At 39.0% G+C, this 27950-nt stretch overlaps 1 protein-coding gene across 3 annotated transcripts in view; it reads left to right on the top strand.

Annotated features, from left to right (window-relative positions):
* Positions 1 to 27950, top strand: part of CNTN3 (contactin 3) — a 329597-nt gene that overhangs the window by 284632 nt on the left and 17015 nt on the right. For all 3 annotated transcript variants that reach the window (XM_067542552.1, XM_067542548.1, XM_067542559.1), the window contains exons 10-15: positions 12523 to 12650; positions 13208 to 13383; positions 24737 to 24854; positions 26059 to 26217; positions 26317 to 26466; positions 27634 to 27704. In XM_067542552.1, coding sequence (XP_067398653.1) covers positions 12523 to 12650; positions 13208 to 13383; positions 24737 to 24854; positions 26059 to 26217; positions 26317 to 26466; positions 27634 to 27704 — 802 coding nt within the window. The remainder of the gene's footprint in view (positions 1 to 12522; positions 12651 to 13207; positions 13384 to 24736; positions 24855 to 26058; positions 26218 to 26316; positions 26467 to 27633; positions 27705 to 27950) is intronic.

Below are 27950 nucleotides of genomic sequence, written 5' to 3'. Positions count from 1 at the left end.
TGCAAGATAGTACATACACATTGGAACAGAAAACTTGAATTGCTCATACATGATGTTGTGTTGTAAATTTTAACTTTTAACATTTTAACATTTCGGAAAAAGACATCACTGTTTACAGTTGAATGAAAAAAATCTGGTCAATGTGCAAAATCAGTCAAAAACATAGTATTATGATGTGTGAAGAATGGGATAGAAAATATTATAATGCCATTACATAAACTGATGTTGTTCCCTTACCTCGAATACTGTTTTCAGTTCTGGTCACCTTTTCTTAAAAATATACAGCAGTAATAGAAGTGGATATGAGAGAGCTGATGAAAATGATTAGAAGTATGAAAAGGCTTTCATATGAGCAGAGACTGAAAAGATTAGGACCGCTTGGTTTAGAGAAGAGATAAATAAAATGGGTTGGAATAGAAGTATATGCTATAATGAATGGTGAGCAGAGGATTATCAGGCACTTCCATGTACTCTTTCTCATAATACAATGAAATTTGAAAAGCAACAAGTAAAAAACTAATAAAAGGAAATACTTTATTCACAGAGCACATGGCTAGCCCTTCCACGCGATGTAATTGAGATCTAGCAGGATTCAAGTAAAAATCAGGGGTGGGATTTTTCAAAAGCAGTTAACGTTGACCTCTAACTCTTCTCCCCTTGAAGTCAGTGGTAATTTGCTTCAAGGGGAACAGAGTTAGGCCAATGCTAAAAGCTTTGAAAAATCCCACCGTATCCATATATATGTCTAATGAGAACATCCACAGTTACATTTTTTCCCTATCTGATGTATATAAAGGATGTGAACCCTCATGCTTTTGGGCATAAAGCAACTAACAAATGAAGTTACGACAAACCTTTTCCTGGGGGCAAGTAATTCTATAAGTTTCCTTATTGCATCCTTCTCAGAAGCATGTAGCACTGGCTGTGGTTGAGGGTAGGATACTGGACTCAATAGAGCACTGGCCTGATCCAATATGGCAGTTCTTGAAGGCAGAGTTTAGCTTTAATTGGGATTATATTTGACTCGGTGATCGTGGGCCAGTCTAGGTCTGTCATAATGTGGGGGAGACGGAGCCCTCTCTTATGATTGCCCTTCTAATCCTTTGGTGGGTGTGCAGAGAGTTGAAATATATTTATGGAAGTTTAAATCTTCAAGGTCTCTCATCACTTCAGCACCATCCCTGCTGGATGAGTAATTAAAGAGGCAGAATTTTCTCCCTGTCTGACAAGAGGCCCTGCTTACTGCTTTCAGACTTAACAGAGTCAAGAACCATCTGTCTGGAAGCAAAAGACACTCTTGTAAATACTTGTTATCTAACTAGGTTAGAAGGATGCGGTGAAATATTCCAGAGACCAGATAAAGTTCATTGGCAAACTGTTCCTGCTTTACATATTTCAGCGTAACCCGGCATTCTTTAATTTGTCTCTTACAGTGTTGGGACACTCACAATTGTCCATGCATGTGCTGAATTCCATGTGTACATTATCTGGATTTAAAAAAAAAAAAAAAAAAAACAGAAAAAATGTGCATATCTGTTTTACATATATAAGTTAGTACATGTGCTTAAATTTACCACTGACATAAATGAATGAATTTTACCCATTTATAACAGCAATAAATATAGCCAGGTGTTCTCAAAGTGCTGTGCAGTATAAGTGCTGAGTATTAGTAATAATTAATTCATTGGTGGTACTATTGCTATTATAAATACAGGATGAATAAATAAATATAACTGACTCTAAATAAAAAATGGAGCGACAGAAAACCCAAAACAGTAAGAAAAATCATTGTGCTCCCTTGTACAATATTATACAGAAAGCAAATGGGTAACAATAATCAGAGAGTGCTAGCTAAGTAACTAAACGTACAGGGGGAGGGGGAGGATTTAAACTTTCTTGGTGACAGGTTTGTGTTTAATTTATACTTTTCTAAGAAAGAAAATGGACTGCTTCCCACAATAGTTAAATAAAGTCCCCACCTAACAGGCATTCAAAACTTGTCAAATCAGTTTGCATTTGCCAGATCTTTTATGTGTTCAGATAAAAATTGCACATGCTCAGTGATTCAGTTCCACATTATCAGAGCACAGGGAAATGCAGCTCTTTCTACCCTGGAACAGCAGAAACAGAGGTGCATTTGTTTTTTGTTTTTTAAGCCTTGGGGGAGGATTGCTGGCCTCAGCATTCTGCCTTACGTCTCCCCATTTGCATGGAGCACGTGCTCCAAGATGTGATCACAGGTATGAAGAAAACCTTTGTGGAACACTGAGTGAGAAACAGAAAGAGTTTTGGCTCTGGCTCAGAGCAATGGAAAAGGGTGGATGGCAGAATGTGTTTGCTGTAATATTCTGGCATCAAAAGTTCTCTACCAGCAGAGAGGGATGTGAGTATAGGTGGAGGCGCACTTGACAGGCCTGAGATGAATATCAGAGAGCTATGCTGCAGGCTTTGATTTTATAGGCTGGTTCAGAATGCTGATTCTAATTTCTTGTGTGTTTGCTTCCATGGAGCCTTGTTTAGGTTAGGTTGTGTTAGGTTTTACCGAGCTTAACTTGCTGCTGGCAAGCTGCTCTAGTTCAGGTGAAAACCATATAGTTCTATTCCTGTAAAACACTGCTGGTACTGATCCATTTTCTTGTGAAATTAATTAAATATTTTTAAATGCAGAAAATTGCACGAAGTGTCTCATAGATATTTTGGGGATGTGGCTCAGAGACATTAACTTTATTATTTGTTACATTATCTCAAACTAGAGATGGACTAGAACCAAAAACCCAGCACCCATGAGCTTTGAAGACTCAGCAGCTTTTTGGTCTGTGCAATTCTGACTCCACTCTTTACAGCGAACACTATTCTTATTTGTGGTCAAGCCTAAACACTGGCGATTATAGGAGGATGGCATGATGTTGGGCACACACCCCTACACAGCTTTGTACAACCCAATAAGTTTGTTTAGCTGGTTGCAGACCCTCCTTTCAAATCAGTCTCTTGTTACTGATGCTTTCTACATGCAATTTCCCATCATCTTGAAATGTCACAGCATCTCACTGTCCCCTTCATAATTTGGCATATTTCAGCCATTGCATGTTTTCTGTACCTCCTTCTTTATCATTTTTATAAAGCACAGCTTTGCATGCACAAAAACTTGGGGCCTGACCCTGTTCTTGTTAGAATAAGTCCCACTGATTTTATTGGGGAAAAAAGACCAGGCCTATGTTGAACACACAAAATATCCCATCATCAAAAATATATTGTGTACAAAGTGCTGCCTGCCTAGATTTATTTATGCACCTACTTTAAAACACAAATCATGGCTCTTAGATGTGAAAACTGAGTTCAGCTGTTTTTAAAATGTAGCCCAGACTATCTGAACCTTTATTTTTGACAGCATGATATAAATGGCTTACAGAATAAATATAATAACAAGCCAATAACTCTGGATTAATCTAATGAATTTGCCTTCAGAGTAGAGTAGAATTGTGAATATTTGCTGGAGACACTCTAGTTCATTATTGTCTCCTATGAATAATTGCAATTCAAGAATCTATTACAATTCATGAAAGGGTTGTCACTGTACACAAATTGTAATTCAGGAAAGATTTGCAATTAGTGGTACTTTTTTCATTAACTCTCTTCAGACAAAGAAGTCTTTATTCAAACAAACAAAAGAGAATGCCAATATCAGGACTAGATTCTGCTCTTTGCCAAGCTGGTGAGCAGAGGGGAGGCAGGCAGGACTAGCCAACCTGGATATTGGGCCCAGATCTGGTGCAGATTGCAGCCCTTGTTCTTAAAATATTTCTCACTGTGTGCATGTTGGGAGGGGGGGAAGAGAAGGTGGGAAGTAGGCAGAACTTTAGCTGTGTTCCCTGTTCACATTCGCGTACTGGCCAAATTTACTGGCATGATACAAGCTGGTAAGTAAGCTGAATCCTTCCCAGGGATGCAGTACATTATTTTCCTTTCCTGAGGCTGCTTGAGGGGATGGAAGCAACTATATGCACTACCCCTTTACATGGTGCTGAGCATAAAGGCTCATTATAACCCTGTATGGGTAAATAAATATAGGGCAACTAATCCTTCCCCCTTCATCAAGTTGAATATTACCTTATCCATATTACTGTCCCCTTCCTGTGGAAAAGGAGCAGAACCTTGCCTAGCGCTAAATATATATTGGACCAAATCCCATTTATACTTGGGTAAATCTGGAGTAACATTATTAGAGTCAATACATTTTAAGAAAGCTTATGCTTGAATAATCAAAAAAATACAGTGATGTTATTTCAAAGTGTTCTCAGAATTTTGTGGTTTAATAATTTATATTTCTTTGGATGTTGTAGCCATGTTCCTTTTTAAACATGTAAGATTTTCACTTTGATGTCATTATTGCTTATATTTTAAAAATATTTTTAAATATTTGTTGCTGCATTTTCCGCTCATGGGAGATTTAGAAAACAACTCGTAGGTTTAATTAAAAAAGCTAAAAATGTCTTGGAGAAAAAGCACATGATTTAAAAATGAGTTCATACCTTCTGTACTTAAAAGCCACTCAAAATGGGTGGAAAAAATAACAAATTCTTGTGATTTTCTAAACGGTGTGAGTTTTTGGAGTGACTTGAATAAGGAATACAGGGGCTTGGAGCACTGAAATAGGAAAAGTGGTCCATGCACTGGGGTCTGCATGGAAAATGCATTAGGATGGGATGGGAAGAATTAAATGAATTGAGTCATTGAGGCTGGCAGTATAATCAGAGCAAAGTGGTTAGTATAAGACCGATTCTAAGAGATAAGTGGAAGCAGAGCTGTGAGGGGTGCTGAAGGCAAGTTTGAGCAGTTCCACATTGATACAGTTCTTCAGGGGGAGTCCTGTGGTGGGATCAAAAGAGAAATGTAATACCTAGTAGTGATCCTGCCATATAGATGTAGTTAGTCATTTAAATCTTACACTCCTTCCTCTTTTTAAAGTGAATTGTTCCTCTGCAGTAAGTAATGTAATCCTACAGTGGTTTACACAATGAGTATAAGGGTCCTGATCTTGTTCCTATTTAAGTCAATAGCAATAGAGGACTCTCCCGTCGATATAGCACTGCCTACATGGCTAGCCTTGGATTTTTCATCCCCCTGAGCAACATTGTTATATCAATATAGGTCTAATGTACATCTGGCCTCACTGATAAAATTCTTTAGGTCAGGACTCCTCCATCAGAGCCCAACGGGCTGCTTCCTTTGTCTTTTCAGATGCAGAGAATGTGATGGCAGGGAGAGAGATGAGGGTGTCTTGCGGGTATCTGCACTTCTTTTTACAGTCCTGTCCCCCCTTTGAGAAACATTTCCAGTGGGAGCAAGGTGACAGGCAGTCTGTGTGAAAGGAAACTCCATGCTGTTTCTTTGCTAAAATGTAAATTTTTGCCCCTGGCCCCTTGCTCCTTGCCCTTTCTTTCCAAAGAACAGTCACTTAGCAGGTAATGGTCCATCAGCCTTGTTTACACCTGGCTAAGGTGTCATCTTGCCCTTTGTCTCTCAAGAACTGTTTTAGCCACTCCCTAGATTTATCTGGAAAACACACTTTTACTCATGATCTCAATTTATGTTTATAACTTCTAATATAACACTTCTATGTGCATTTTGCCATGATAATATTGATGACAAATTATGAGTTTTTAAATGATACCTCACATGACATACCTTGTACAAACATGATTACAATAATAGGGCATGAACACAGGATATTCTGTCACTCCTACATAATACTGCAGCACTTCCAAGTGATTAAACTAATTCTCTATTCCAATCCAGTAGTTTTATGCTGCTGTACCTCTGTTGAAAATAGGGGCTGTTCCGGTCCCTTAGTGTAATCTGGGCTGGCGAATTACTGTGTCACTCTAATCCCCCACTACTGGAGCCTGTCTTACTCTGCTCTGCTGTGAGAACCCGACTCCTGGGCTGTTCGTACACAACATCCAGCATGTAAGCTGCTCCCAACTAAGTGAGTGAGTGGCAAATGTCTCCCCTTTTTATAATATTCCTTCTTCCCTCCAGGGCTTTGCCCCCACTCAGGGTCAGGTGAAAAACAATATCCTTATATAGACTCATCCATGTCCTGAGTCTGTAAGCATTACCTCCTCATGGTTCCAAACTAACCAAGGGAAGAGAGGTGGCTCACTCAAGAGTCCAGTTGATCCTCCATTGATGCCCAGGCCAGTCCTTTGTTTCTGGAAGGCTGAGCTGGGTTTGTCCTATACACGCCTTGATGAGGCATGAACTTCCCCTCTGCTCCTGGAGAGTTTTGCCTAGACATGTTTTAAACCATGAGGACACATCTTTGGGAATAATACATAGTGCAGCCTCATAACTGTACACATGAAATTGCAACCAACCTACTACCATAACAATAATGACCAATACATCATGAGCATTTCGAAGACATCTAATGTGACATAATTTGCATTAAATAATACACAATTATACTATAAGGTTGCATATGGGGGTACAGGGCATCACAGGAGAGATATGCTGATGTATTAGAGTGGAGAAGTAAGCTCTTTATAGATACTGTAATTACATGTTAAAAATGGCACAAAGAACTGGTCGCTGTATGAAATGTGTAGTTTTCTTACATACTTAGATTCACTAGTTGCCTCTCAAAAGATAGTTCCTAACTCTTATTAGACCCATAGATTCATAACAAAACATGAATTACCCCCCGTCATTGGAACAAATAGTCTATTTCACAGTATTGCCAACCCCAAGCATTCAAAAACCATGAGTCAGGCCACCCAATATCATGAGATTGGCTTAAAAATCATGAGATTTTAAAAATTAATTTATTGGAGGTTCTTTTCATTTGACTTCTTAGTTTCTGAGCCTTGAGGGTGCATTCAGGTCATATTTTCAGCCTTTTCTCCACAGCTATACATAGAAACTAATTTTTGTTCTTTTAATGAAAGCTGAGATACTCCATTTTCAGGAGCTCAGGCTTTCAGAAAACATTAACTGTCACAAGTGCTGGCAACATAGTCACAAGACAGTCACAAGTGCTGGCAACATAGCAGTGTAATAAGCAGCAATTTTATAAACATTTTCCTCCAGGTCAGCTGGCTCCAGTCTGAAAAACTGCCCATGTGGTCCCCAATTTTGCTGCCTTTTCAAACCTGTTGATATGGACCTCACTTCTGCAAAGTCCCCCTGAGAAGTATTGACTACCCTCCATGTCCATTGACTCCAATGGGAGCTGAGGATACTCAGCACCTCGTACGATCTGCACCTTAATCCCAGACTGGGACTCCAAAGACCTGGATTCTATTCCTGGGCCTGTCACTCGCCTGCTGGGGGACTTTGGGCAAGACATTTCTCCTGTCTGTGCCTCATTTTCCCCTTATAAAATGGGCATAGTGATACTGACCTCCTTTGTAAAGTGCTCTGAGATCTACTGAAGAAAATGCTGCGTAAAAGCTAGGTTATACAGTTTATTATTTTTTTTCATCCTTAATCCTCTTCCCTTCCCTTCATCTTAAAAGGACATGCAGAATTAAAGGATATTCAAAGAAGGGTGACGAGAATGATCAAGGCCTGGAAAAATTATCATTTTTAAAGATTATTTACCTTAGAAAGCTGCAATAAAGAGGGGATATGATAAAACCAGATAAAATACTGAATGGTATAGAAAAGGTAGATCAGGTACTTCTGTTCTCCCTGTCTGATAATACAAACTGGCATCTTCACTGTGAGTGGTCTTTTACAGTATGTGTAAGTAGGTGTATGTTTGTACCTATGCTAAACCATCTGTTCCACCTTGTATTTGCCTGTGACACTCTGAGTACCTTTCCCAGACCTGAAGAAGAGCTCTGTATAAGCTTGAAATCTTGTCTCTTTCACCATCAGAAGTTGGTCCTATAAAAGATATAACCTCATCCTCCTTGTCTTTCTACAAGAACAAGGGGATAGTCAATTAAATTAAAAGTTGGCAAATTGAAAACTGATAAAAGGAAATACTTTTTCATCCAATGCATCATTATACTGTGGAACTCATTGCCACAAAAAATGGTTGAGTTCAAGAATTTAGCAAAATTTAAAAATACATGGGATACTTATATAACTCATAATGAAGGTATATTTAACCTCGTGCTTTAGGGCTTAAGCCAGTCTCTAACTATTGGAGATCAGGATGACAACTAATGTTGGGGATAGATCACTATAGGGTTCTTACATCTATATCTGAAGCATCTTGTTCTGGCCACTGTTGGAGACACAATAATGGTCTAGATGGACTGATCCAGTGTGGTAATTCCTGTGTTTCCACCATAATTCATTATCTCCTAACCTATGCCATATTTTCCCATGCAAAGAGAATGAGACCTCAAATCAGCCTCCATCTGTGACTTCACAAACTTGGACATGTATATACAAGAATGAGCGTTTTTACTGTACTCTTTGTGCTAGAAAATGGTAATGCATTAAAAGTGCACGTGCAGGTATTTGAAAGTGGAATCTAGAATCTGAAAACTAGGATCAAGCCTTTCTCTATTGTTCTGTATTGAAATATGCTATAAATATGTGGAACGTTAGAAGGCAGTCTAATTTTTAATATATTACAAGCTAATAAGTAGAAATCTAGGTCACTTCTTGAAAGCCAGCCTGTAGAAAGATACTTGCTTTGTTAGAAAGTGTAGATTCCTGACTCTTTATATATAATATACATTGAGATTGTCTAGAATTACAGGGAGATAGTTGTGGGGGTTAGCAGATATTTCAGGGTCTATTCTTTTCATCAGCTGAGCTGTATTTGCTGCCTTAGTAATTGAAAAAGTAAAGAGCTGGCTTTTTAGTTTACCAATAAAGATTTTATTTTGACAATACTGTTTTTCTAGAATTGATTTGTTTTGTTTAATTCTGAAAAATAATGTGATTCTTAAATATATCCAGTTTTAATAAGCTTGTTCCTTCATTATTTCAGACAAGCTCGACTTGCAAATAGCTCAAAGCACTCTAAATGTCATTTGTTTTAATTAAACAATAGACATTTTCTTTTTTTATACCCTGATCCAATTTTCTCTTTTGCTTGATCTAAGGCCTTGTCAACACTGGATTTTTTTGCATTGGGATAACTACATCAATGTAGCTACACTAATGCAAACCCCTCGTGTAGAAGACACGTATTGTCATAGAGTCCAACAGCTCAATAGATTCCTTCTAACCATGATTGATAACATTCTAATAATGTTTTCTCTTGAAGTACTTCTCTTGAAGTAACTATCTATAAAACTTATTAATCATGTCTATAGCATACTTTAGAAATCTATTAATCATTTATTAATCCTTAAGAAATATATATATGCCATCTAATATAAAGTCTGACCAAAAGGTACTTGCAATGGTGCAACATACTCCAGTTTCACACCAAGTTAAGTCATACTAGTTCAAATCATAGGAGCAGAATATACCACTAAAGGTTTGCAGCTATGTTGGTGTAGCTGTCCCAATGCACCCTTCTCCCCCTCAAGTACATAGTCAAGCACTAAGTGATTTCAAGAATCTAGATATATTTGTTATGGTCTTTTTGCCAGATGAAATGTTCTAAATCTAAGTGAACATTTTAAAAATCAGAATCTCTGTATATTTATTTAATTATGCTTTCTCCTTCTCTTTAAAATCCTCTTATTATATTCCTCCCTGCATATCTTTTTACAAATTAATAACAGTTATTTTTCTCTTTCCAGTCTTTGTTGACACTTTTTCTGACCCTAATTTTGTGTTTAGACTACATCTGTCTGTCCATTAGTATTTTGGACTCCGTCAACTTTGTAAAAGATTGTGTAACGATTTTAATGAAAGGGATTTATAAATGATATGGAAATGTCATGTGCACATTATGTTTATCACTGTATTCTAAATTCCCTGATTGGAGTTGCAGGTGAGGAAGGTATGCAGACAGGAAAAGAGATATGACTTATGTAAATAGTGGCAGCTGTACTGTAAGGGAAACTAACCCAAATGTCTGAATTAAAGCATCTCCCCCAACCATTTTCACCCTGGTAAGTGAATATTTTTGGACTAATGCAATATCTATACTAGCTCAGATACACCAGGTTACATTGGAACACTTGTCTTGCAACAGCCATTATGCAAGCATGATATAGGGTGGTGATTTTTCTCACAATAAGTTGGAAATCATAGCTGATTAGGAAATGATTTTTGTCCTCCACAAAAATAAAGTTAATGATGCATTTATTGTTATTTACTGTATATGTAACTCACCCATCCTTGCATGTGTATATGTACCTACCAAACTGAGGTTTCCACTTCATGCATCTGACGAAGTGGGTTTCTGCCCATGAAAGCTTATGCCCAAATAAATTTGTTAGTCTTTAAGGTACCACAGGACTCTCGTTTTGCTAAAAACAGACTAACATGGCTATCCCTCTGGAATTTATTGTTTAGTTTTCATTATCATTTTTCTTTATAATATTAATTTTTGGAGGGGTTGGGTAAGGTGCTGTTATGATGGTGAGAAAAAAAACAAAAATAGTTTAAAACCTATTTTTCTTCATTTGCAAAAAAAGCAGGGTTTTTTTTTTCAGTTTTTGATTTTCAGTTTTTCAATGAACATTTGATAATTTTCAACAGAAACTGACATTCTTCCATGAAATTTTCCATTTTGCTTAAAAAAAAGAAGCTCTTTTTCCAGAATGAGGGGAAATGACAACATTTTCAACCAGTTCTTTCTGCAACACACATGACCCTACATCATAGGCCCAGCAGTGATCCTTCTGTTCCTTCCTCTTTCCCCCCATTCCTACCCTTCCAAGGATGCCAGGTGTCTACTGTGGTTGACTTGTGTCATCATAATATATCCTCTGGTTGCATAAACCCACATATGCCTCCTTCTGCAGCCCTCAGAGTAACGCTGTTCTTGCATGGCTGTGTGACATTTGCCATTGTGGAAGGGTACCTTGACTGTGTCTTTGCTGTGTGGGTACATGAACCAAATCAGGTCCCAGTCAGCAGTACTGCATCTGTTGTATTATACTACCAGTGAACACAATACATGCTATGTGGCTGTCCACATGTGTGTTTGTGTGGGTGAGAGCATCTGACACAGCAATAAAGGAGCTCCTGTCTGAGTAGTAGGTAAGTATTATTGTTTAAACTTTAAACAGACCCTGAGTAAAGCCACATGATAAAACTTGTACTGAGGATGCATGTCAGTTTGTTGGAATTCGAAATGAATTTAAATTTTTTATCTTCTCAGATACTTTTTGACATTCTTTGTGTTATTACACGAAAATGTTAAAGTGATAAATTTAAGCTCTAATTTTTGCAGGCATGTATTTCCTTATGCATTATTATCATTACACTTGCCTTTTAAACTGTCATGCATTAATCATAAGTACTTTTCTTATTCTTTACTCGGAACATCTGTCTTTGCGTTCTATCTGTATACTCAATTTAACAATGTAGAGTGTCTCGTCATCCAAAGCTGCCTTGTTATTTATTGTACTAGTGGATAAATCTGTTAATTTAATTGTTTGCATCATAGTATTTTTAAATATTCTCTCCTTTCAGCTAGTCTAAAAGAAGAGCATTCCTGAAACATACAGTTGCTGTGTGTGGTTTTAACGGTTAATTGGGCAATTGTTCCACTTTAAAATAAAGAGCAGTGCAGCAGTAGTGTGGAGCCTGGCTACAGTACTTTAGTCATGATCTATGATCACTGATGATTGTTGGTTTTATACAATAATAGTAGAGATGAAAAGTCATTGATGCCATCAAATGACAAGAATAAGTTGTAGTCTGGAAATGCTACATTTATTCACTAGATAGCAAATATTATCCTGAAACATGAGTCTCTGTGTTGCCTAGGAAACAATACATTTTATATTACGTATATTATTTATAGGATAACTGAATTCCGTGTACTCTATTAATGATGGTGCAGCCCACTGAAACAAGCACCTTCTAAGGGACAATTTTGTTTCCAATACACAGCTGAAGCAACTGGGCTGTGCACTCAGAAGATCTTTCCCTTACATCTGCCACACATATCTTTTCTCTTCAAGATAAAGAGTGGCAACTTCTGAGTGACTACTGTTGCAATTTCAGGCCTAAATTACCCTTCACAGCTATCTTGTTGCCTTTTTCAGAGTGCCGAATTAACAACCAACCAAACATCTATGCAGAGAACGGCCACTGAGCTGTGCTCTGCACTATATGGGTGGTGGAGCGCTAAGGAAGAACCTTTCATGCACACAACAGGAAACCTGTCTTTATCAGGCTCTGGAACCAGTTTTGGGGGATGAGCAGGGTTCTGGATTTTTCCGAAGGAGAACAGACTTGTTAACGTACTTTCTACAGCCCATGCAAACACAATGAGGGCTAGATTCCACTGCTACATGTCATACTGTATAAATTTTAAAACATCCATTTGGAGATTAATCTATTTTGCAATGATGTAGTAAGGTGAATGTTCGTTTATTTCTTCTGCAAACCCATGATGCATTTTTCATATCTCCATCATTTTTTTAGAATAACGTTATTAAAAGATGGAGGCCTAAGACTAGCTAATGTGACTAAATTAGATGCTGAAATTTACACTTGCCTGGCAGAGAACCAGTTTGGAACAGCTAGCAGCACAACAAACTTAATAGTTACAGGTATGTTTGGGTTTTTTAAATAAGGTTATTTGAAATGGCTCTGAATTGCAATAAATCCAGCAACTAGACTATACAAGAGGTATGGGAATTCAAAGTTTGATATTGACAGATATTAATCGCTAAAATTATCACATTCTGTACTTGCTCAACAGGTAGATCTTCCATTAATAATGCAAAAAGCGTGCAGAAAATCCAACAGAAATCCACAGAATGGATCAGAGAGGAAGATTTTTCCTTTAATTATTAGCAGTATTAGTTTTTCTACAGAACTGTACATTTTTGCATATGTTGCAATGTCGTTATCACTACAAACTACGCAACAGGTCATGTTCTACTCTGAGCCACATGGAACACCTATTGAAGTTAATAAGCTCTCACAATACTTCAGAGACAGAACTCTATCGGTAATATTCACAATGTAGAATTTGACTAACCTAAAGTGACTGCCACTGGTTAAGTGCATCTTATAGAATGTTAATATTTACAGAAAGCTTAGTAATACAGAAAGGTAAGATAATTGATGGGATGGCTAAAATTACTATTTCTGTTCTCGATAGAACCAACAAGGATAACTCTGGCACCTTCAAACATGGATGTTACTGTTGGAGAAAGTGTAATCTTGCCCTGCCAAGTTCAGCATGATCCGCTGCTAGACATTAGCTTCACGTGGTATTTTAATGGAACACTCACCGATTTCAAAAGAGACGCTTCTCATTTTGAGAAAGTAGGTGGGGTAAGTTGTGAACATTTATTTATCTGCTTATAGATTCATCTCGTTTAAAGAGAAGGCTTACGTAGAAGAGCAAAAATGTTGGATGCTTTGATTTCAGGTTTTTTGGGTTTTTTTAATTAACATATTCACCAAAACACAACCAATTCTTCCCTTCTTATGGTACATCTACAGTGCAGATGGGTACCTGCTTCCCAGCTTGGAGAGACAAATGCATTCTAGGTCTGCTTAAGTTAGCACACTAAAAATAGCAGTGTAGCTAAAGGTAGCACAGCTGCCAGCTCAGGCTGGCCAGCTGGGAGCAAACATACCTGGACTCCTTGAACATATACTTGGTTGGCGACCCCAAACCTCTGCCTATGCTACCCCCAGCTACACTGCAATTTTTAGCATTCACTGTAGATATACTCTTAGTATTGTAGAAGTGCCTTCCCCAAAGAAGATCAGTTGTTAAGAATTACAGGCACAAAGTTTGCTGCTGTATATATTCCATAATCTGAACAACATGACCTGCCCAGTGAAGTTGATGATAATCATCGTCTCAATGCTCGTGACATCAGCTTGCGATGCCTGATTCTCAACTGCCAAAACAAGTTTTGTATTCTCAACTCAGTCAAGGCAAACGTGCTAGAGAAGGGCAGGAAAAAAACAATACAGAGATGTCTTCAAGGCTAATATGAGGAAATGCAACATTGACATAAACTCATGGGAATGTATAACCCAGGACCAACAACAATAGAAAAATTACTTGAGGCAGGAAATTCAGCACTTTGAGAACCAAATGTGACTACATGTAACGGAAAAAGGTGAGAGACAGAAAGAGCCCATCATGGCTCAAACCAACATCCCAGGTTCACCTACCCTCCTTGGAAATGTGTGTCTGCAATGTGGCAAAGTCTGTGGCTCTAGAATAGGCCTCATCAGCCATCAGTGGACCCACAGATCATTTGAAATGGGCAATCCATGGAAAACAATCATCTTTGACTTCAAGGGATTGCTGCTGCTACTGATGATGGTGGTAGTGATGATGATGATTTTATAATTCAGATATTAGATACCTGAAGCACAAGAATACAAAAGAGTTACAAATTTAAGAACATTATTTACAGGCCACAAACACAATATCTCTTTGAACCATAGGTGAGGATCCTGATAAAGTGAAAACAAGTTGTTTGCTATCAAGCAGAAATCTGTTTAAATAGATACTTCATGAGGTGTATCCCATGTTCTTGCAGTGTTTACATTTCTCAATGGTGCACAACTTTGTTGTTTTAGTCATTGCCACAGTCAACCACAAATTGATTGAACCATCCAATGTATTTTTCCAGACACTGCCATTTTGATTCATATCTATAAATTCTGAAGCCTCCATTAATAACCATCAAAGAGGGCTCCTTTTACCCTGGCCTTATGCAGTCCAGCTAAGTGAGAACAGTATCAGAGTTAGATATATCAACTGTGCAGTTCTGCAAAGCAAATCTGCTTAAGAGGTTTGTGTGAACCTTGTGTCGAATTTGTCTGTGTAGATTTGTCCCACCCCAAATTTCAGCCTGAGGTTTGGGTTCAAACCACACAAACTTTTAACATAATTGTTACAAGAGATCTCTATACCTGTATATATGTAAATATTCAGGTTGCTAGTAGAAAGGTACTCACGAACATGTAGCAGAGTTCCTGCATTTTGTAGGACCGATAAAATTTGCCATGCACTGCATATGGCTTCTTCTGTGCTGCTTAATAAAAAATTGTTGAGTGTCACCTCGGTTTCAATCCAAACAGTATAGCATTACTTAATTTCAAAGCAAAAATCATAAATGGGATCAGGTTGATTTGGAAGGCTTGTGTAAGCTGCAGAGACCCCTTTGATGAATCTGAGCAGTGTTTCAAATTTGTAACTAAAATCTTTATCAAGCTTCATATCCCCAAAAGAACTAAAAGAGGATTTAAACATCTCTCCACCTCAGGCTAAGGCAACAGATATCAGCTTGAGATCCCACAAGACTAAGGCAGAATGTGCAAATTACCTCCCAGGCACTGCTCATTCCCTCAGCGTTATGGATCATAGCATGGTATAATTCCAGTATGGTCTTTCCAAAGCTATGTCTATGTTGAGACATATTATAAACATAGGAGGCAGAATCAGACCCCATGTCATCTGAATGTTTTGCCCAATTTGAAATAATTTATTTGAATGATACAGGTATGTAAATAAGAAAATAGATTAAAAGATTGAGGCCAAATCCTCTGCTGATGTAAACTGGCATATTTTCATTGCAGTCAATGGTATTATACTGATTTACAGCAGCTGAGGAATTTGGCTCATGTAAACAATTTTTAAGGACTCAAATGTAGTTAGTTGTCTGAGCTCTCACGTTCTCCAGTGCTCCTCCTGAGGAGGTATGTGTTCTGCACATAAGCCACAGAGACATTTGGCTCTTGTAAAATACTTAGTTATGTTTTCGGACACTCATTGAATTGTGTCAGTCTCTGACTGTCATGCTTTCTGTCCAATTAGCAAAGTGGTTGGTTGATATCAGTGAATGAGCAAAACTGGCTTCTAAAATTTTAAACTTCCAAACTCTACAAAACGGCGATTGCCTCATTGTTGGATGAATTATAGAAAATCAGTTATTTTATTTAGTGTTTAGTCACACACATTAGAAAAGCTCCAGATTTTCCATTTCACTGCTCGAAGCTTACTTTTCCATTTGTTGTAATAAAATAGGTGAACTGGGGGTCTCCCACAACCCTGATAAGTATCCTAACCACTGGGCTGAAAGTTATGAGAGAGCTCTCTCTCTTTCTCCTCACCCCCAATTTCTTACACAAATGGCATAGGCACCTAATGCCAAGAGAGGGTTTGCAGCTGAAAATCCCAAGCAGACGGAGGCACCAAACTACCTGAGAGAGGTGGGGCTTAGGAACACCCCTCGCCTTGGCATCTCCATTGGCTAATTTAGGTGGGGAGCTGCCTTACATGCTGGCTTTTGTCAATCCAATTCTGAGTCATCTGGTCTCTCCCCATTCATTATATAGATAGCCTTGCCTTACTCAAGCTTGTGAATCCCAGCGAGATTCTAGGTGCCCAACGGCATGTCTACACAGCATTTAAACACCTGCAAGTGGCCTGTGTCAGCTGACTCTAGCTTGCAGGGTTTGGGTTGCAGGGTTGTAAAATTGCTGTCTAGATCAGCAGTACTCAACCAAAACGGGGCGGGGGGACGGGGGGGGACTTGCGGCGGGGTTTCGCAGTGGGCTCCATGGCGGGAACAATGCCCTCCGCCAAAACCCTTCCACCATTTCCCCTTTTCGGCAGCAGAGTTTCGCGAGGGTGGGTGGGAGGGCCCTTCAGGTGGCGGCGGATTCGGCGGCGCGGTACGACTCGCGTACCACCCAGCCTTGTTCGGCGTACCACCGGTTGAGAACCGCTGATCTAGATGTTTAGCCTTGGGCTAGTGCCCAGGGTAGAGAATCCTCCCCTATCGCAAGGTCACACAGCTTGGTCTCCAGCATGAGCCCAAATGTCAAGACTGCGATTTTACAGCCCCATAGCCTGAGCCCTGCAAACCTAAGTCAACTGACATGGGCCAGCTATGGGTGTTTAATTGCAGTGTAGACATACCCAAAGTGACTTGCCTGAAGTCATACACATGGTCTGTGGAAGAGTCAGGAACTGAACTCAGATCTCCTGAGACTCTGTCCATTGCCAGGATCATCCTTCCTCCTCCCTTTTTTTCTGTGCCTGTCCATCTAATGTATTTCTAGTGTGCCCATCATTATACTATCTAGGTCTTCGTGTGTGAAGGAGAGGGGTCATGTTCCTTAGTAAATATTTTATAATAAATGCTATTTAGGATAATCTAATGCATTTAAAAGGTTTTAAAAAAAATACTCTTTGGAATTATCCATTTAATCAAGTGTTAAAGGTAAAGTTTGCCATAACTGCCAATCAAACCACTTGGGCCTGGTCTACACTGCCACACTGGGTCAATGGGAGATATGCAAGTTACATACCGTAGAATGTGTATCTCCCATCGACTTACTTACGCTCCCTTACCAACACGTCTTCACTTCACTGCTCCAATGGGAAATGAGCTCCGGTCAATGAAGCGTTGCTCTTTTCCGGGGGGTGGAGTTACTGCGTCAAACAGAGAGCATTTCTGGGATCGATTGAGCGGGTCTCCACTGGCTGCTCAATCGATCCCCCTGCGTCGATCCATGGAGCCCGACGCAGCAGAATCAGTCTACACATACCCTTACCCTCAACAGGTGACACTGGAGTCTCGGTAGGTATTAAAGTTCTGTTTCCTACAGCTCTGCCTCTTTGCTGATGAAACCAATGACCAGTTAGGTGTCCAACTGTCACTGAAAGTTAATTTAATTTGGGTGCCTAACTGTTCTTGTGTACCTTGGAAAAACTTCTCAAAAGGCATTGCATTTAATCAGTGGGCATGAAAGAGGGTCCATATCCAGGTTGTTCTAAAATTGGCAATTGATTAAATGCAAGTGCATGCAAGAGAAATTAGGTTTATTTTGGAGAGCAAAGAGACCTTTGTAGATCTTAGAATTTTTCATAAAAAAACTTTCTGGAAATATGGGTTGACCATCTGTCACGTCCCACTGTGAATCCTCTGATTTCAAAGCCCGTTACCTTTCCATGTTGCTATATAGTCTTTATTTAGTTACTAAGTTTTAAATAAAGCGCCCAACCGGACTCTACGTATCTGTAAACATATTAAAATTACAAGAGAAAGGTTAAATATCTTTGATAAAATGGGCTCTTCCAATATATTTGACTTCAGTGGCAGTTATGAAACCGGTTGGAAAATGGATTTTTTTCCTAGTGAAAATTTCAATCTTTCGTCAAAAAAGATTAATAAAGAACCCAAAGTTTATGATTAAAAATCGACTGAAAAGTTTTTGGTTTTCAGACAAAAAGTCAAAATTTTCAGTGAAAGGCAATTTCCTTAGAAAATTTTTCCTGTGTCAAACATCCAGTTTTCAAAAACAGTTTTGATGGAAAATGTTCAGACATACCACTCAGGACTTATCCCAGTGATTCTTCATTGGGTAATCCATAAGTCTAAACATATAGCCTTTTATTGGAATATTTATTTATATTGGAATAATATTTAGAGCTGGGATGTGTATAGGAAACAGGGGCCTTTTTATTAATGTTTGGACAAGGTGGGGTACTGACTAGCTGGAGACTACAGAAGTTTACCACAAGACAAACTAAAATACCTCAGGGGCCCAATCCAGCTCCCACTGAATTCAATGGAAAGACTTCAGAGGAAATTCGATAGGGCCCTTAGTGAGCAAAGGAGTCAGTATACTCTTATAAAGTGTCTGATGGCTGCAAGGCTTATTTGTGCACTTGAAATTTATATTCTCCGATAATAATGGGGGATGTCAACTATCCCCATATTGACTGGGAACACATCACCTCAGAATGTTATGCAGAGATAACATTTCTAGAGTCTATTAATGACTGCTTCTTGGAGCAGCTAGTCTTGGAACACATAAGGGGAGAGGCAATTTTTAATTTCATTTTAACTGGCGCATAGGATCTGGTCCAAGAGGTGAATATAACTAAACTGCTCGGTAGTAGCGACCATAATTAAATTAAATTTAACATCCTTCTAGGGGGTAAAATTCCAAAGAAACCCACCACAGTAGTATGTAAGTTCAGAAATGGAGACTACACAAAAATAAGGAGGCTAGTGAAATGGAAATTAAAAGGAACAGTCATAGGAGTGAAATGCCTGCAGGCTACATGGAAATTTTTTGAGGCTCAAACTATATGTATACCTCAAATTAAAAAAAAAAAAAAAAAAGTAAGGTGGCCAAAAAAAACGCCTCCATGGCTTTACAACAGAGTAAAGGAGGCGGTTACAGACAAAAAGACATCTTTCAAAAATTGGAAGTCAGATCATACTGAGGAAAATAGAAAGGAACATAAAGTCTGGTAAGTCAAGTGTATTAGGCAGGCCAAAAAGAATTTGAAGAGCAGCTATCAAAAGACACAAAAACTAACAGCAATTTTTTTTAAGTACATCAGAATCAGGAAGCCTGCCAAATATTCAGTGCGGCTACTGGACAATCAATGTGCTAAAGGAGTGCTGAGGGAAGACAAGGTCGTTGTGGAGAAGCTAAATGAATTCTTTGCATCAGATTTCAGAGCAGAGGATGTGAGGGAGATTCCCACACCTGCGCTATTCTTTTTAGGTGAGAAATCTGAGGGACTCTTCTGGACTGAGGTGTCAATAGAGGAGGTTTTGGAACAAATAGATAAATTAAATTGTAATAAGTCATCAAGACCAGATGGTATTCACCCGAGTGTTCTGAAGGGACTCAAATATGAAATTGCTGAACCACTAACTGTGGTATGTAAACTATCACTAAAATCAGCCTCTATACCAAATGACTGGAGGATAGCTAACGTAACATTGATTTTTAAAACAGTCTCCAGAGACAGTCCCAATTACAGGCCGATAAGCCTACCTTCAATATCAGGCAACTTGGCTGAAAGTATAGTAAAGAACAGAATTATCAAACACAGAGATGAACACAATATGTTGGGAAAGAGTCAACATCATCATGAATGGTGTGGAGAAAGCAAATAAGGAAGTGTTATTTACTCCTTCACATAACACAAGAACCAGTGGTCACCCGAGGTAATTAACAGTACTTCTTCACACAATGCACTGTCGACCTGTGGAACTCATTGCCAGGGGATGATGTGAAGACCAAAATTATAACTGGGTTCAAAAAAGAATTAGATAAGTTTATGAAGGACACATCCATAAATGACTGTCAATCAAGATGGTGAGGAACACAACCCCGTGCTTCTAAACCTCTGACTGCCAGAATCTGGGACTGTATGAAAAGACTGATCACTCAATAAGTTGCCCATTTCCTTTGCAGTATCTGGCACCATCCACAGTCAGAAGAGAGGATACTGGGCTAGATGGACCATTGTCCTGCCCCCCAAATGGCCATTCATATGTTCTTATTCACAGTATGAAAAAATAGCTACAGTGACCAATTTTAGTGGTTGCTGGCAATAACTGCTGCATATGCAAAGTAACTTTTCAATTGATATGTTTTCTCTTTGACATGAAGGATGATGCAATAATGTAGTGGGAGTTCTTGGAACATTCTTGAGGGAAGCGGCATGCCTTCAATCTTTGAAATATAGGATCTCTTGGAAATGTTATGGTAGCACCTGTTGTGCAACATACAGATCTTCCATACGGACCCCAAAATGTCAGGATATAATATTGTTTTACATCTCTTTTCTGTTAGGCAGATAAGTCATAGGAGAAGCATGGCAAATCAAGCAGTTTTTGAAATTGTGAACAGATTGCCTGTAAAACGCTTCAGATATCACTTGTTCAGACAATCCAGCAACAGTTGAAATTGTCATACAGCCAGCAAAATTAAATGCAAGGATGGATTTTATTTTATTTTATTTTATTTTTTTTTGTGCTCAGTCCAATTCCATCCATGAGCACTAAGAAGAGGTGCACACATGTAGATCATACGCAGAGCAAAGCTGCAGCATGGATTTTCTTTTCACATTGACTATGTTGGTTCACTCCATGCTGGCCTTAACTTGTAACTTCTGTGGGGCACAGTACCGTTACAGCTGCCCAGGTAGCCTGGGCTGCCAATTATTTGTGTTCCATAGGTTAGTGTAGTGTGCAACAGCGAAGGGGACCTTCCTGTCATCTTAGCTTGTCCACACCAACAAAGATTTAATTGTGCTGGCCAGAGTTGTGAATGAAACTTACTCAGTTGCTCACTCTCTAGGGATCAGTGACAATTGAGCGCACCAGCTGTGTTGCAACAGTATATTGTCCAAGTATTTTCAAGGTATCCCAGAATGATTTATGTGAAACGTCAGGACTTTGATAGCAGCATATTATCTGTGATGTGATGTATAGAAAATATTGGAACTTTCTCCACAGCACTATATTGTTTCCTGCAACTAAAACAGGTGATTGATTTAGCCCATTCTAACTTGTATCCAAAGACTTTTATTTAAAGTAAAATTATTCTGTTTGGCAATCTTCCGGGTAAATTTATATGTAAAGGCTTAGTACTAGATTAGTTTGTGGTGATAAATTGCGAGGTTGAGGATATGTGCTGAATTCACACTTCCCATCAGGTAGTTTCTATATTCCAGGTTCCTTTGCATTGGTCGGTCTCAGGGTATGTCTACTCTGCTATTGGTAGACATGTAGAAATACCCAAATTAGCTTTAATCTAGCTAGCTCAGGTACCAATAGCAATGAAGTCCCAGGGTCCCAGGTGGGCTTCTACAGCCCATGCAGAAGGCTGTGTTACCATCACTTCACTGCTACTGGTGCCCAAGCTGGCCAGATTAAAGTTATCTCAGATATGTCTACACAGATTGCAGTCATGCGCCCCAGTTGCAGTGTAGACATACCCTCAGGGTATTGCTGCCAGTGTTAGCATTTGTCCTGTAAATTCTTTTCCTGCAACAATTTACATCTGCATTATATTAGTGAACGTAACGTCACATTTATTTATTCACAAACGGGAAGAGGATCTGTTAAAAACATTTTTTAGGTTGTGTTTACACAAAGAGGTGGGGGGGGGGGTAGCATTGCTGGACCCACCATTTCAACTGGGACTTCAAAAAACAAAAGTAAAGGCTAGTTTGCTCTCATTCAATTCAGCAGTGAAATTTCTTTTAACTTGAATGAAGCAGGAACAAGCCCTGAGAGAAAAGCTGGTAACAATATTGCAAATTTATGTCAAATTTATTTTAGAGCCTTGTTTTTAATAATGGGCAGTCTCTCTGGAAACATCCATCCTTGAAATATTAGGATCAAAATACAAGTGCTAATGGTTGTGAACATAAAACAAACAACCCAAAGAGTTTCAATTTGTATTCATTCAGATTGCAGTCTCATAGAAACTCTGTAGCAAAGGGTGCCCATGTAAATTTCTGAGTGATTTTGGCATTCATTTGCAAGCGCAATAAGGAGTTATAAAACAACCATGATCCGAAGCAATGACACTTCTCCTTTTTTCCCACACATCATTAAATCGCCAGCCATATGATCAATACAACTGAAAGACCCCACTGGACAGGAATACCACTCTCAGATGCATCACTCCTCTGTCTGACAAATGGGCTTTAAATCATGCCTGGAAGGTCAACAGATTTTGGTAAACAAGAAGGAAACTTCTCAAGTCTTCCAGGATTTGTCTATTCGAAAAGGTGGCAGATCTTCATTTTATGGAAAGGCAACTTATTCAGAATAAAAGTTAGCCTGAGGTGGAAGCTAGTCACCAAGTGGGAGGATGAGGTGGTGTATAAAAAAAATTGCATAGTTGTTAAGAGGTGGAGAACATTTACATATGAGTTTTCCTCTTGCAATGTAAAACACTTAATTCTTACCTGGGCATACCATCTTTAGTCACGCTGAAAGTACTATGTGCATGAGTAATTTCCCATTAAAACTGCAAGTATGGCAAAGTGGACTGTTGTAGCAGTTTAGTCTCCAACAATCTCCGTTCTGCAGGGTGCTGGACAACTCTCCACAAGACGTGGTCAGCACCATTAACTATGTTGCTCAACACCTCTCAGAATCAGTTCTAAATGTGGAAAGTTCATAGATACGTAGGACTGGAAGGGACCTCAAGAGGTCATCTGGTCCATCCCCCTGCGCTGACACAGTTTGAGTATACATAGACCATCCTGTTCTTAAAAAACTCAACTTATGGGGATTTCACAACCTCCCTAAATAACTTGTTCTAATGCTCAAGTATCCTTATGGTTAGAAAGTTTTTCTTAATATCTAATCTAGATCTCTCTTGCTGCAAACTAACAAACAAGCTTTTACATATTTAAAGACTGTTATGTCCCCAGCTCAGTCCTCTCATCTAAACTAAATATGCCTAATCCTTTGATTTTTTTGTTTTTGTTTTTTGGCATCAAAATTGACTCTCTAAAAACAGTTCAGTCTTGCATTGTCACATTCTATTTTACTTGCACACCTACAGAAGAAGCTGAATTTTTTCATACCAATTTCACGTTACTGCCTTTTCTGAAGGTCTGTTATATCTAGACTGAACTGGGAGTCTGCTTAGGAGTGTACCCTTCTATTAATTTAGAATGCAAACTTCACAAGTCACTAATAAAAAGTTCTTTTACTTTGGCAATTACAGTACATTCATTTATTATAGGAGATGAGATTAGTGAATCACAAGTAGAACCATGGGAGTGATTGAGCAGGGCCATGACAGCAGAGTACTGTGCTGCTGCAGAGCTGATGACATCCTAGTCCTGCAGGTGCGAAGGGGGAGCAGGGGAGTCTGGGGTCCTGGCAGGGCAAAGCAGAGACCCCACCCTGGCCAGGACTGCAAATAGGAGGAGGGGTCCCTGGCCACAAGGAAAACCACCCACTGCTCAATGGCTCCTGCCCTCTCAATTGTCTGAACTCCCAATTATCCAAAAAAAAATCCGTGTCCCCCATGCTATTCAGACAATCAGGAGTATACTGTATATCAACACAATCCCCTGCATTGTGCATACTCACAACCTTATGGAGACCACCAGATGTATCAGACGAAAAGATGGAAGGAAAAACAAGTGGAGAAGCACTGTAAGTCGATGACATTCAAGTTTCCACAATCCTGTCATCCTAATGCCCCCACTAGGGGTTGAGCAAACACTTCCTTTATATACCTTAAACTTACAACCCCCACACATCTGGGACCATATTTCATTTGTCTCTTTTCCATGTTTGTCATTCTGAGGAATCATAATTGGCATTCTGATTGCTAACATAAGCTATTTGTGTCAATACATTCACTATTATTTCCAATAGGTTAATGTGGTTACATATTCCAGATATCCCCTAGAAATCTGTTGTTCCATGCTTAACCTGACCTTTTGTGGATTACTTGTTTATCAAAGATACATATTGCTAAGTCTTATAACTCTAGGTCAAGAACTGTAGGCTAACTAACTAGACCTCCTACTTTTGCAAAGCCTGTAACAAATATTTTTATAAATTTTCTGTGTCCCCCTATTTACATTACAGCTTTACTTGCTTTCCTTATTGGCACTTTCAGCATTTCTTAACATATAAATTAGATAAACTCTAGATACTGACCTCCCAAAATCAGTTCAGGAGGTCAAAGGTTAACAGGAGGCATATTAGTTATAACATGTGGTGACCATATTTTGTCCTATTTATGGAGCAGTTGTACTTTGGAAACACTGGACATTTTGGACAGCTTGTTTTTTATTTATTTGTCTGTAGAACGTGAACCTTGCATTATTATTAACAAACGAACTTTATATATTCAACAGAGTGCATCGGGAGACTTAATGATTAGAAACATCCAGCTGAAACACAGTGGAAAATATGTTTGCATGGTAAAGACGGAAGTCGATAGTGTGTCATCTGCAGCAGATCTGATAGTACGAGGTAAACTTTGTTTTTTTTTATTTCATTCATCTTATTTTCTAATGACTTTCCTATCTGATGTTGTGAAACACAGAAAGGGCTAGATTGTGACTTGAGGTATACACACATGTAAGTGAGGAAAGAAGAGTATGGACACCCCCCATGCGTGCGCAGCCCTGCCTGGACCCTGCACACCCACTTACACTCTCCTTGGAGTCTGGAGGGTGGGAATGGGAGGAGCATTGGCTTCACACCTGTTCTCATGGCTAGTGCAGCTGAGCTAGTGGGGGAGGGAAGGGGTGTAGAAACTTGCTGCTTGTATAAACGCAGTTGTTGATTACTACCTCCACCAAAGGAGCAGATAGGCAATTGTGGCCCACTCATCCACCTGCAACTCCTTACTGTAAGTTTTGCTCTCAAGACATAATGTAGTCCAAATGATAGAATCTGATGGTATTTATTTTGACTCAAGATTTGTTAGAGATTGGACTGTAGCTCCATATAAACTCTCATTACTGATTATCCAGCTGAATGTATTGGAAGACAAACAGCTATAATCCAGTGAAGAAAATCTAAAAATCTACATTCATTCAGTGTATTTTAAAATTCACTTGACATTTTACAGCTGTAGCTGAGCTGTTGAGCATCTCATCACCAACCCTCTGGGGCAATAATAATAATAATGAATTAATTACCTCTGCTTTTGTGTGTGAGGCAAAAGCAGCATCTTTTGCAGGGTCTCACAGAATCAGGATTTTCCAGCATGCTGCAGGAAGCTTGCCTGACTGAATTGCTGTCCAGGGTGCTGATCTGATGTTGTGCTGAAAAATTACTACAGTGCATCATACAGTAAACAGCTTTAGATAACAAATTGGAGGACTACAGAGCTGTATTAGTAGATTAAAGGAGGACATCAAGGACTAAAGAAAAAGGCATTGCATTGGGAAAGGTAGAGGAATCCTGCTGAACAAAGGATTCTGAAAGAACCTATCATCTGTGTTATGGTTTTGGAATGACTTTTTCAGAACTTGGTTTTCACAGCTATAAAATACCAGACGAAAGTTTAGGAAATGTGAAAACTGTTATTTTTATTGCAAGCTAAATTGTTTTCTTCCCCCCACAGTGCTGGTAAAATAGGAATCAGTTGGGGCTGTATTAGTGATTTGTGCTGTGCTCCCTTCACAACATACTACCAACTTTTCAGTCTGATTTCTGATTGTATTAGGCTCCCCTGGGCCTCCTGAGCATGTGAAAGTGGATGAAATAACGGATACCACAGCTCAGCTCTCTTGGCAAGAGGGCGCAGATAATCACAGCCCAGTCACTACTTATGCCATTCAGGCGAGAACACCGTTTTCAGTGGGTTGGCAGAGAGTCACAACAGGTAAAACGAGAACTCTTGTTATAGTGTCTATATCCATTTGAAACGGTTGTTTAAGGGTGGAAGGGAAATTTCTTAATTTCCCACAATTTTATTGTATAGTTCCTGATGTCATCGATGGAAACACTTACACAACCACGGTAGTGGATTTAAATCCATGGGTGGAATATGAATTTCGTGTTGTTGCCAATAACAAAATTGGAGGTGGAGAACCTAGTTTACCCTCAGAAAAAGTAAGAACTGAAGAGGCAGGTTAGTGGGTTTTTCTGTTTGTTTGTTTTTTATTTGTTTGTTTGTTTATAATTAAAATGTCTTGACTACAGAGCAGCATTCAGCTCTATGAACCTTTTCATACAAAGTTTGAACTACTGTCCAGTGTAAAGACACATAACTAATCTGTTTGTGATTTTTCCATGCAGCTAGATGGGTTGTGATGCTCCACAGCTATCAACAAAACATCCCAATACACACTACAGCATACTGAGATCTCATTGTGTTCAATCAGCTGTGTAGAGGCTAAAGATTTTAGTGGATATAGGGGGGATTTCTTTATTTAATAAAATAAAGGCGTACAACAGTGCAAGTTTCAACATGGATTGCTTCACGTTTGCACTTAGTTCAACCAGAAAAAAAGCATAATTTGTCCATTTGTACTAATCCATAACAAGTTGTTTTCATTGTAGAGCATGGGAAAGCTGCCTTCCTCACACATTTAATGTTCTGCTGTTAGTGCTATTGAACACTGATAGGTGATGGATAATGAAGCACACACTCTGGTGCTCACATGCTCAGATAAGGAAAACCAATTTTAATTACTACAGGATGGAAGTACTAGTGAAGGTCACTAAATAGTTGCATTTGCTCTGAAGCACTAAAGTATTAAAGGAATTTAAAAAAAAAAAAGAAAGAAAGCAAAGCCAGGGCTAGAAAATTACTGTGTCCAATAACCCCTGTTTTTAATGCTTGAGAAACGCAAGGGGACTTGAGTATAAGTGAAAATTGACATTTTCTTTGCAATCAGCATCATAAATGTTTATAGAGTATACAAGGAGTTGGAGCATAAAGCACAAGTGATCTGTGTAGCATACCCAGCATGGCAGCTTGGAGTATGTCTCAAGTTCTTTGGGGACTCTTACATTTTAAACAACAAATGTGACATAGGGTGAATCCTGCAAATCAATGAGCTCCTCCTGTAAGGTATGTGCCAAACACAACAGGTGCACAAGGAAAATGAGTGCAGGAAATGCTTGGTGCTTCTGAGGATTGGGCTCACACAACAGTGTAGAAACGACTGCCCTGTTTTGAGCAACCAAGTTGAGTAAATTATGAGCTCCCTTCAAAGCATAGATTAGTGTCATCGAATGCCATTTGCTTAGTGTGTCCATATGTTTAGCTAAACTATGTGTTTCCTTTTCACAGTTCCCGAAGTACCTCCATCTGAAGTAAGTGGGGGTGGAGGCAGCAGGTCTGAACTGGTCATAACATGGGATGTAAGTTATCTGGGAAGAGATTTTCTTCCAAGAATTAATGTTTTCATTCAAATTCCTGTTCAGAGATTAAACCCTTGCATTCAGCAACACCTCATCTTGGATTTTGAGTGTGATAACATTCTATGAAGTGAGCTATTCATATTTCTTTCCTGTTTTCACTTCCATTAGTTACTGTCCTAGAACAGAATCAAAAGAAAATGTAGTTAACATGTCTGAGACAGACTGCTCCTTGCTTAGTGCAAATGT

The sequence above is a fragment of the Emydura macquarii genome, unplaced genomic scaffold, assembly GCF_026122565.2.
Source record: "Emydura macquarii macquarii isolate MOO-44397 ecotype Brisbane River unplaced genomic scaffold, CSIRO-AGI_Emac_v2 contig_71, whole genome shotgun sequence".
NCBI classification, from domain to species: Eukaryota; Metazoa; Chordata; order Testudines; family Chelidae; genus Emydura; species Emydura macquarii.
This window is presented reverse-complemented; position numbering and strand designations above follow the sequence as displayed.